Here is a 12,595-nt window from a genome sequence, read left to right on the forward strand (position 1 = left end):
TGTGGAATTGTGTTGTCAAACCACAGTCACCATATATTTTACCTATAAACGAAGAGCACCTCAATAGTCAATAATTGAGGCATTTGAATGCTTTACTGCATCAAATTCCACTCCGAAGATAAATTGAGCCCGAGTAATGGCATCATTGGATATTTTTTGGTGGGAATGTGAATAATTTTTTAGCTAACAATTCCTTTATCTCCCATCAGATGCGTGTATGCCAGGCTTTGAAGCTGTGGGCGGATTCTGCTACATTTTCTCAACCAACGCAGTCAACTTTGCTACGGCCAAAAGCTCGTGCCCATCGGGCAGCGTGCTCGCCTATCCATCCTCTGCTGCCCAAATGGCTGATCTCGTAGCTTACCTCAACAGCAGTGAGTCAAAAACAGGCGGTTCTATTATTCTTTTTAGGTTCAAAGTTAACGTGAAGTCGAGGATGTGCATTGATTCGTTTACTCCGCTCAATCGGTTCAGCTTGTTCGGTTTTAGGCATTTTGTCTCAGATACTTAAAAATGTGCACTTGTAATCATACATGTGTAGACCGGCGGTAGAATATTTGAAGCTCGATTGGAGCTTTGAATTTTTTTCACATGACCCTTACATTCGTCAATGCGCTTGCTATATATAGCCCGATGAATGTTTTCGTCAGAGGCGTAAGTTATTGATTTGAATGGAATTAAAGGAAATCAAATCCGGTTCTCTATCCCGAATTAAAAAAAATTGAATGCTTAATGAATGCACACTTCCGTTAAGTATATGAATATGAGTTATTGGGTGCTTGTTTCTTAATTTACAGACAAGTCTGGAATAACCGACTGGTGGGTCGATTTGTCTCTGATTGCGGGGAAGTGGTTCTGGAGTGACGGAACGACAACTACTGGAGCAAATTTGGGAAACAGTAACAATGAACCCTGCGCCAGACTCGATGCTCCCCCTAACTACGCGCCACGGGACATATGGTGCACGATCACTTACCGTTTCATTTGCCAGTACAAGGTGTGAGCTTGAGATCTCCTCTGTACTTATTGTACTGGTGGAACCAATTGCTCGACATTCCGCTCACACATATATAACAACAGGTAAAATTATCCCGCTCTATGAATTTCGAACGCAACAACAGTCACATTTCGAACGCAACAGAAATTCCTTGTAAACTTTATAGATTAACTATACTTACCTGCAATTGTTTTTTTACAATATTAAAAAAATTCGAGGTCAAATGAGCATCTAACTAACTTCATAATTTCTTTGACGATGAAATAGTAAAACTTACAGTAAAAAGACATTTCACCTACAATCCCAATGCCTCGGATTTTGAACGAGTTCAAAGAACAAATTTGAACAACGTCAGAAATTCGATTTAAATGTTTGAACTGTGCGAATAAAAAATGTATTGACTACGGTCAAAAATTTTATTTTAATATTTAAAAAGAAAATAACTGGAATTCCTCTTTTTATGTTCGATTGCCATTAGTGTGCGAACAGCTTGAAATGCACAGAATAAAACAATTTGGTTTTAGTTTTCAAAGTGAACAATTCGAAATTTCAAAGTCAACAATTCGGCTTTAGTTTTACCACTCATCTTTATTAGCAGCAGAAAATTGTACAAAGTCGAAAATCCTGTTCCAGTGTTTACACTGCACAAATTACCAGTTGTGTATTATTGGAAGTCAGATATTCTGTACCATTGTACAAACTGAACAAATTACATTGAATGAATTCTTAAAAATATAATAATCTGTACAAATGTTAGAACTGCAAAAATTCCGACAGTGCACTGTTGAAATTCGACTATTCTGTACCAATGTTTGAAAAGCGAAAATTTACAAGTAGTTCATTGTTTAATATAAAAATATTTTTTCTCTGTTCGAACTGCACAAATAAACAGTAGTGCATTTTCAAAATGCTGAAATATACTGGAATGTTTTATTATAACTGCCCTAATTACCAGTAGTTCATTCCTTAAACTGCACAAGTTTGCTGCACTGCACAGTTTAAATTGCACATGTTACCTGTTGTTATTTGTTTAAACTGCACAAACACATGCAGTTCATACCTGCACTGCATGTTTATCTTCACCAATAACCTGCAGAGCATTGCTTAATTTCCCGAATAACCTGCAGTGCAATGATTAACTTCACAAATACTTAACCTGCACTGCATGTTTATCTTCACCAATGACCTGCAGAACATTGTTTAGTTTCCCGAATAATCTGCAGTGCATTGTTCAACTTAACAAATGACCCGCAGTACTTTGTTCAACTTCATAAATTTTCTGCAGTGCTACAGTAAAAACTCCACTTATTACCATTAGTGCACTGTTTGCAGGACTGTTTCACATAGCTCATGATGTTCACATTGCCATGTAGATGTGGTTGACATTCTGCTAGAACACAGCATGGAGCAATTCAGAAGAATATTGAAATTTGATTGAAGTGTTACACATTTACACAATGTTTGTCTTGAATTAATTTAATTATGACTCGATAGTCGCCTTAATTAGTGGCTGCAATTACAACCAAATTTCACCTTTTAAATTTCGCTTGAAATAAGGAGATACTGTCAGTGGCCGAGCAGCAAAATTGATCAGAATAGGTAATCTAAATTTAATTATAATGGTATATTAAAATAATTAAATAACCCAATTTGAACTTATTAGTGAATGTATATGAAGTAACCTACTACGCACCCACGTAGTATCCTAAATACCTCAAGAAAATTTCATGTACTAAATTTCAAGCCAATAGGCGATGCAAAATCAATTTGGTGTTCATCTCCTTAATTCTTGCGCCATCGGCAAACGAGAAGTTATTCATGAGTTTATGTTACTTTTTCATTAAGAATTACACGCTGATAGTAAACAATCAAGCTTCTGGTTTTGGATCGGTATTCAATTACAGTGATGTCTCATGGATCTGTCACTATAAATGCTATTTGAATTTCGGCAAAAATTTTTTTTTATCATGATAGGCTTCATGAAGAAATGATCTAAACCGATATTTTATCAATGTCCTCGCAATGCTCAGGCTAAACTGGTACGAACTTTACTGCGACTGTTTTGTTTTCTAATAAATATCACCGTGTGTAAATCTAATAAAAGAGTCACAAAGTAACTGAAGATTAATGTATTTTCAACTCCCCTCTATGTAGTCTCACAGTGTTGATTCGAATGATACTTGAATTTCTTTAGTAAAAGTCAGCTTAAAGTCAAGTCAGCTTAAAGCTTAACAAGTCAGCTTAAAGTAGCATCATTGTTTCTACCCTTGTTTCACATCACTCCGATATGCAGGGAACCACAAATAGCCAACTCGAGTTGTATGATTGCATAATAAAAAATTCTTTCACTTCACGAATAAACGATTACCGGACGAAAATAACATGTAGAATGCTTTAATTTTTGTCATAGCCAGTTTCGGGTTCACTTTAAATATTGATGATTGGAACATAGTAAAGATGAATGCTTTAGTGCAGCACGAACATCTTCAGCATCTATCAATTTTTATATCAGAAAGCAGTGAAAATTTGCATACTCCGAAATAGTTTTTCATGAAAGAATTGAATATTGTTCGTTTTTCATTAGTAAGCACATTAAATGTAGTGGCGTGGCAATTATTGTTATCAGATCCACCTTTTAGCTTCCGTTGAAAAAATTGCACCGCTCAATATTGTGAGCGCTGTAAACTACTTATACGCCAGCGAACATGGACCAGTCGAAAGCGACCATTTTTGAGAACGTAAATGCAGTAAAATAAGTCTTCATAATATTGTCTTAGAGCGACATTGTCCGGAAGAATGTCGATCCAGAAAGTTATTCTTTTGGCTTATTCCGAATTACAAATTTAGCTTGTTACTTAACCTTTTTATATATAAAAGAGGAGCGCAGGGCAAGTTGAAATGTGCATTACTCGCCCCTGTAGAACATTACGAAAATGACCATATGACTATAACGAGCGGCTTGTCATTGTAACGATATTCGAAAAAAATTACCGTCGAGAAATGATGATAAAGTTTTCGTTAAACAATTCGCGTAAAATTTTTCGTGCCGGTAGCTAATTACAAATCCCGTATCTTATTGGCGTATCGAGCGAGTGTAATTATTCAGATGTTAACCTCCATTTGCGCTTAGAATAATCATCGCACTTTTACAAACGCTCTGATTTACATACTTGGCAAAGCTACACATAGTTATTCTTATGTAGATAATAACTCCCCACAAGAACAAAAATTTAAGCAAAAATTAGTTCTCTTTTTAATAATGTATTGATCCATTAAAGAGCTCGTTGGAAAAGAAATGAATATAAAATTGCTTCCCTTGTACGAAAATCGTCAGTAAATTTAACTTAAATGCCGATGATCGGCAAACTTAAAATCTATGATTTCATTCTTTCATTACGAATAATTGCCTCTGAAAATGCTCGTTACAAAAGAAATCCTCCATCCCCATGATTGTAGAGTGAACTATCGTTTTATTGCTAAACTCTTCTGTTGGAGCCTTCAGAACGATGTGTAATTTTTTACAATCCCGTGCATATTTAAGCGCCCGATTGCAGCTGATTGGTATAATAAATTTGAGACTACATCTGCCCTATCGATTACATACATACACGAGCAGAATTTAAACTCCAGGCCAATGGTCGAGACGAGTCACTTGGGTCAGGAGTCGAAAGTGATGATCGTGAAGAGCATGCAGTTGGTGTCAAGAGTCAGAAGTGAAGACTTGACGAAGCCGGCGAGTGAAACTTCACAAAATAACGATCGAAACAAATCTTAAGTACCGGCACTCATTCTATAAGTGCAATCGGATAGTTAACTTATGGAAAAGAAAGCAGTTGTTACCAATTGGAATTACTGGAGAGTTTTTTTGCATAAAAACTATTTAATTTGTTTGCAAGTTGTACTGAAAGATATTGAATCCGCGACTTTTCCAAATAATATACCAAACCACGTACTCGACTAACCAGGTTAGTCGACAGCCACCTTCGAAATTATTTAACTAGTTGGATTGAAATTGATTCTATAGCTTGTTTTCTCATGCAAACACGTACCAGTCGCATAATACATTTAATAAATTCGACGTTCAGAACACGCGGTATGTTCTTCTCGGCCGTGCTCTACTTTGCCAGTTTGGCGAGCAGTTTTAGCGCAGTTCAGGGGAGCCCAATGACGCTCTTCACCGACGCAAAGATTGCGAATGATTGCACCACGTTTACCTTGGAGGCACCGAGCGCTTGTGAGTAACCAAAAAACTGTCTTTTTAAATTTGCAAAAAATGATAATGGTTGTTACATCCGTAACTCATAAAGTAAATATTCCTTATAGTAATAATTCATTCATTACTGCATGGAGCTACGAAATTTAGCTGTCTGTGAATCGAAAAATAGTGATGTAGGGCACTAAAGTCTAATGATAAGTAAATCGCCCCTCCCTAACATATATTTTGGAGCAACTTTATTTTCATTAGGCGGGAAAATTTTAAATCTCTAACAACTTGTTAGCTTCTAGTTGTATATTTTTAGCGCATTTTCTCATTTATGGAAGAAATGCACTATTGTTCTCGCCATGTCCGTCTGTCTGTCTGTCCGTCCGTCTGTCCGTCCGTCCGTCCGTGACCTCAAGTTTTCATCGACGAGAAAATGCGCTCTCTGTCACTCACTGCAGTGAGTACTGAGTTATATTTTTTTAGTTGTATTGATACCCGGTGGATTACTGCGAAATGTCGCAAGACGCCGACGCGAGGTGATTTTTGGATACGTATTATCAACATGGTAATAGCACGTAATCATGTTGAGGAGAATTTTCCTACGAGCAAAATTCCAGTTCATGAACCTTCTTCGATGACATGAATAAGTTTTAAAATTAATTATTTGAAATAAACTGGTGCCATAACATTGCAGGGATGAAGATTGGTTTGTTTTATTTTTGTTGGAATGCGTCCCCAGCAATAACTCTTGGAATAACTTGATGAATTTATTTTACTTTCTTTACAAACATAGACAGAATATATACGTTACGATCTGATCGTTGAGCTAGCAAATAAACCTAATTCCAAAGAGTATTTTTGCACGCCATGAAAATATTATTTTAATAAATTTGTCTCCACAACCTCAAGTAACGCCTGCAAAAGAGATTGCAATGTTATCTATAAAAAATGTGTTTGGCGGTAAAAAAGTTTGGCCGGTATATAAGTGTTTAACTTCAAGCATCTCTAAAATATCGTTCAAATGTGGTTTTTCGTTTCTTTGTACGAAAAAACACAATGATCCAGCTGTTTATGCCTGTTACCTCAGGCGTGTGCCGGAATCGGTGCTTCGTGGACACGCGGTGCCTGGCGGTGTCCATCACTCAGGCGGCCTCCGTGTCCAAGTGTTACTTCAGCAGCAGCGCCTCGGTGCTCACCACCTTACTCATCACAGACCCAGCCTACATCACCTTCATGAAGAAAAGAGGTATTTTTAACCGTATGTAATACAATTTTTGTTTCGGTATTCTTTCAGGAGAGCCGCTATAGTATTCAGGCAGGAAAAAAGATGCCAAAATTGAACATGCCCTCCATGCAGAGAATTGTGAAAATTAACGCAATTTTTCAAATACATCAGATAATAGAAAACAAACCCCGAGTAAACTTTTCTGACATAATATTGCGAAGCATCGACAGGTTTTGGCGTGCGGAATAATGGTGTTGTCAAACCAGTCACCATATATTCTACCTATAAGCGATTTGCCCCTCAATAGTCTACAATTAAGGCATTTGAATGCATTACCGCTTAAAATTCTATTCCGAAGATGAATTAAGCCCCAGTATTGGTAACATTGGATATTTTTGGTGGAAATGTTTATAATCTTTGCTAACAATTTCTTTATTTCCCGTCAGATGCGTGCAAGACAGGCTTTGAAGCTGTAGGCGCATTCTGCTACTTTTTCTCCACCGATCCAGTCAACTTCGATAAGGCTAGAAGCTCGTGCCCATTGGGCAGCGTGCTCGCCTATCCATCCTCTGCTACCCAAATGGCTGATCTCGTGGCTTACCTCAAGTGCAGTGAGTCAGAAACAGGCGGTTCAATTGTTCTTTCTAGGTTCAAAGTGAACGTGAAGTCGAGGATTTGCATTGAAACGTTTACTCCAGTCAATCGGTTTCTTAAACAGTGTTTGGTTTCAGGCATTTGTTTCAGATCCTTGAAAATGTGCATTTGCAATCATATAACGGCTGCCACACTACTTCAAGATTTAGGCATTTTTGTTTCATAATTGGCTTTTGTGAAATAATTAGAGAGCTGTTTTAGTTGAGAAGTTTATTTAAAGGTAAATCGGCGCTCATGGAAACTGTAGTACGACTTTTCAATAATGTTTTCAGAAACAACAAAAAAATGTGACATGATCAATTTCGAATTTCAAGGACAGAATTATGAAATAACTAGAAATTTTACTCGGTTCAGTTTTAAAGCGTTTAAAAAAAATTAAAAGAATAGCGCGAAAAAGACTTTATTTCTTGCTTACGATCAAAATATGAGCTGCATATATGCTTGTAATTTATCATCTTCAACAGATAGAGGTAAAAATAGGATAAAATGAACATTTTTGGGTTCATTCTGCAAGCAGCGAGTAGACTGTAGTATTGCAGACTAGTAAACAATGCAATATACTAGATTATTGTCATTCAATTACTCAGTTCTTTGTGGGTATCGCTATACATTTTTCGTTAGCCAATTAATTCACTCAGTCATTCGTCCTTCTCACGAAGTCACTCACTCAGTTTGCGAGCTGAACTCAAATCATTCGAGATTCCGCAATTTGTTTTCTTTGAAGGTCATGAATCGATGACTGCTCTGAGGACATGGGTGTGTATGGGGCAAAGTTAAAAGAGGCTGTACTTGTCATGGCCTCTCATTTGAATGCTAATACAATATTGAACAAAAATGTACTCTCCTATATATGAATGGCCACGGATGGTTCTAAGCTTGACGGATGCATTATCTTACGAATGTATTATTTTGAAGTTCGTATGCAGTTTTGAATTTTTTCACATCACTCTTACATTCGCCAATGCATTCGTCTTATATAATTGGTTGAATTTAAATCGAATTTAACGAAATCAAATAGGTTATTCTATCCCAAATTTAATGAAATCATATGCTCAATGTGCGCAGGTTTCGATTAAATAATTGAATATGAGTTATTGGGTTCATGTTTCTTAATTTACAGACAAGTCTGGAAAAAACGACTGGTGGGTCGACTTGACTCTGAATGCGGGGAAGTGGTACTGGAACGACAGAAAGGATTTCTTCCAGTCTGGAAAGCCTGGAGAAGATTTGGGAACCAATGAAGGAGCCTGCGCCAGGCTCCATTATAATCCCACTAACTATATATACGCGCCCTGGGACATAGAGTGCACGGACAGATTCCTTTTCGTTTGCCAGTACAAAGTGTGAGCTTGAGTTCTCCAATGTACTTATTGTACTGGTGAAAACAATTGCTCGCCATTCCGCTCACGCATATATAACTACAGGTAAAATTATCTCGCTCTATAAATTTCGAACGCAACAACAGTCACATGAAAATCCTTGTAAACGTAATAGATTAACCCACTTACATGCAATTGTTTTTTAGAAAATTCTGAGAATGTCGAGAACAATAGAACGTAGACTTTCGTCAGATAGTCTACGGAGATGGTCTGTGAACGTAGACTTTTCTTCAGAAAGTCGAGCGCATATTTTGACTTGGACGCATACTGCCAGCATGCATGGACGGTGATGGGAGCATGGCTTGGGCACGGCAAACTTGCTTCTGCATGCCCACAACTATTGAGCACCATGCATACATGAATGATCTTCTAATTAACGACCTAATTTCTTTGACGATGAAGTAGTCAATATGACAGTAGAAACATATTCCGCCTACAAACCCGATGGCTTGGATTTGAACGAGTTCAACGTTAAAATAAGAACCAAGTCAAAAATTCTGTTTCAATGTTTGAACTGTGCAAATAAACAGTAATGTATTGACTACGGTCAAAAATTCTGTTCAAGTTTTCAAAACAAACAAATTAACGGGATTTCCTCTTATGTTCGAAATATATAAATTGACAACCGTGTGCCAACAGCATAAAATACAGTAAAAGTATTATATTGGTAAGAGTCAACAATCCGGTTTTAGTTTCCCAACTGAACTTATTATCAGAAGAGAATTGCCTTTAGTCGAAAAAGTCAGTTACCTATTCTGTATCATCGTTCAAACAGAAGAAACTACTTTAAATGCATTAATAAAAGTCGGCCATTCTGTACCAATGTTTGAACTGAAAAAAGTTTCCAGTAGTGCATTGTTTAATGTAAAAATATTTTTAGCGCATTTTCTCATTTATGGGAAAAATGCACTATTGTGCTCGCCATGTCCGTCTGTTTGTCTGTCCGTCTGTCCGTCCGTCCGTGACCTCAAGTTTTCGTCGACGAGAAAATGTGCTCTCTGTCACTCACTGCAGTGAGTACTGAGTTATATTTTTTTCCTGTTCGAACTGCACAAATAAGCAGCAGTGCATGTTCAAACTGCTGAAACGAACTGCAGTGAATTGTTACCACTGCCCAAATTACCAGTAGTGCATTGCTTAAACTGCATAAGTTTCCTGCACTGCACAGTTCTACACGTTGACTCCGATAGCTTCATCTTCTACCTTTATTTCATTTTTTTTTGTACTATTATGAAACAAGGTTGCCAGACGGTCTTTTTCCCGCGGAGAAATTTCGCGATTTAGTTTTTTTTAATTGCGTTGGCCGGTTAAAATTTACGATAGGGGTGCTTCCTAATAAAATAAAAAAATATAACTCAGTACTCACTGCAGTGAGTGACAGAAAGCGCATTTTCTCGTCGACGAAAACGTGAAGTCACGGACGGACGGACAGCTGGACTGACAGATGGACATGGCGAGCACAATAGTGCACTTTTTTAGTGCAAATAGTGCAAATGAGAAAATGCGCTAAAAACACGAATTTGAATTTTTACACCGGAGCTTACAAATATACCAGTATATATTGATTTAAACGCCTTTTCTAGCCTTTTTTATTCGCGGAGTTGGTCGTTTTTTAGGCCGTTTGGCAACCCTGAATTATGTACCACTACGTCTTGGAGAAATAAATTTTGTTTGCGCATATGTACCACTTAGGAGTCAACGTGTTAAATTGCACAAATTACCTGATGTGTATTGTTTAAACTTCGCATTTTATCTCTAGTGCATGTTTACCTATACACATGACTTGCGGTGCATGGTTTACCTTCACGAATAACTTGCAGTGCATTGTTACAAATAACCAGCAGTTTATGTTTAACTTCAAAAATCCCCTCCAGTGCATTGTTTAACTTTACGAATAACCTGCTGTTCAATGTTTAACATCACGAATAACCTGCATTGCATTTCATGCCTTCACAAATAACCCGCTGGGCATTCCTTGACTACACAAATAACATGCAAAGCATTGTTTTACTTCACAAATAACCTGCAGTACATTGTTTAACTTCACAAATAACCTGCAGTACAGTGTTAGATTTCACAAATAACCTGTAGTATATTGTTTGACTTCACAAATAACCTGTAGTGCATTGTTTAACTTCACAAATAACCTGCAGTGCATTTTTTGACTTCACAAATAACCTGCAGTGCATTGTTTGACTTCACAAATAACCTGCCGGGAATTGTCTGACTCAACTAATTACCGGTTAGTGCACTGTTTGAAAGACTGTTTCACGCAGCTCACGATGTTCCATTCCCAGCTAGATGTGGTTGACATTCTGCTAGGACAAAGCTAGCGCAATTCAGAAGAATCTTGAAGTTTGCTTGAGGTGCTACACAATGATTTTTGGTGAATTAATTTAATTAAGACTTGATTATCGTCTGCGTGGCTGCAATTACGACGGTGATCGCTACGATTGAAATTTCATCTATTAAATTTCGCATGAAATTAAGACATTAGTTCAGTGGCCAGAAGGCATTGTTGATCAGTATTGATAATATTATTAATTTATATCTCACTTTAATTATAATGGAGTATTAAAATATTTGAATAGCTAATTTAACGGATGTATATGAAGTTACCTACTGAGCACCCACTCACCAGCATTTATATTGCTAAATACCCTAAGAAAATGTAATTTTGTAAATTCCTTGCCAATAGGCGATGCTAACTTAATGTGGTATTCTTCTACTTCTTGCGTAATATTGACCTTCTGGAAGATATTTATAAGGTTATGTGGCAGAACGACGCTCTGATAGTACGCAATGAAGGTCGTGTTTTTGAATCTGTATTCAATTACAATGATGGCTCATGGATCTGTCAATATTCATGCTATTCGAATTTTGACAATTTTTTTTCTATTATAGGTTAAAATCCACAGATCAGAATTATTCAATACAGATATTTTATTAATGTCTTCGCAATGCTTAGGCTAAACTAGGACCAACTTTACGGAGATCGTTTTAATTCCTTGAATATATCACTGTGTGTAAATCTAATAAAAGATCGAGTCACAATGTAACTGAAGTTTGACGTTTCAACCTTACTTTATGTATTTATACAGAGTAGATTCGTATAACATTTGAATTTATATAGAAATTTGCAAGTCGGCTTAGAGCAGCATCATCGATTCGACCTTTGTTTCACATCACTCCAATGTGCAGGGAACCACAAATAGCCAACTCGAGTTGTATGATTGCATCATAAAAAATTCTTGCACTCTATGAATAAATGAATACCGGTTGAAAATAACATGTTGAATGCTTTAATTTCTGACATAGCCAGTTCCGGGTTTACTTTGAACTTTGATGATCTGAACATAGTAAAGAGGAATGGCATTGCAGTATGAGCATCTTCAGCTACTATCAATTTTTCTATCATAGAGCGGTGAAAATTTGCATACTACGATATAGTTTTTTATGAAATTATTCAATCTCGTTCGTTTTTTTTTAATATCGTAAGCACATTAAATGTTGTGGCGTTGCAATTATTGTTATCAAACCCAACCTTTTATAACTGCTTTGGAAAAAATTGCAACTCGCCAGTGTGTGAGGAATTTAAGGAAACCTCCAACGAGACTACACGTTGTGGATTATTTATACCAGTCGACAGAAGGCAGTTATTTTTATCGATCTATCACTGATAAATGTGTCAATGAACATCGATTAAGTTTAAGTGCAGTCGGCAATTCTGTACAAAGCAATGGGGTTGTTTTTTGTTTTGTAAACTGGAATTTCTGATTGACTTGGAATTTGCTCACAAATCAACATTAAATTTGTTCCACGTAGAAAATCGATTCGCGGCATTATTGCAGTAAAATGTTATACCTGGAGCCAAAAGCCGACGCTTCTAACCACTGCCAGTTGCTCTAACTTACGGGTAGCCTTGCTTCATAATAATCATATAATAATTTAAATAAATATTTTCCGAAGTCATAGGAGAAATTTTGTAATAAAAGTAATTTGATGTCACCAACGAATAAATAACGCTTTCGATTATTTCGCGCAGTTAAATTATTATTAATTCTCGTAATTATTGTTCGGCTGCTTTCTTCCTTGCTATAATAATGTTTGAACACACGTGCGTGTAACCCACTTCC

General features: G+C 36.8%; 1 protein-coding gene across 1 annotated transcript; it reads left to right on the forward strand.

Annotated features, from left to right (window-relative positions):
• The first annotated feature begins 217 nt into the window (after positions 1-217).
• Positions 218-1,003, forward strand: LOC108665884 (C-type lectin domain family 4 member E-like). Its single transcript, XM_018152691.1, has 2 exons — positions 218-374; positions 798-1,003. The coding sequence occupies exons 1-2, from the start codon at positions 218-220 to the stop codon at positions 1,001-1,003; spliced, it is 363 nt and encodes a 120-aa protein (XP_018008180.1).
• The last annotated feature ends 11,592 nt before the right edge of the window (positions 1,004-12,595 follow it).

The sequence above is a fragment of the Hyalella azteca genome, unplaced genomic scaffold (genome assembly GCF_000764305.2).
Source record: "Hyalella azteca isolate HAZT.00-mixed unplaced genomic scaffold, Hazt_2.0.2 contig11072, whole genome shotgun sequence".
Lineage (NCBI taxonomy): Eukaryota > Metazoa > Arthropoda > Malacostraca > Amphipoda > Hyalellidae > Hyalella > Hyalella azteca.

Excerpts from the sequence above, each read along its gene's own strand:
- LOC108665884 (XM_018152691.1), top strand. The coding sequence starts at position 218 with ATGCCAGGCTTTGAAGCTGTGGGCGGATTCTGCTACATTTTCTCAACC. Across the intron at positions 375-797 it reads CGTAGCTTACCTCAACAGCA|ACAAGTCTGGAATAACCGAC; the intron begins GTGAGTCAAAAA and ends CTTAATTTACAG.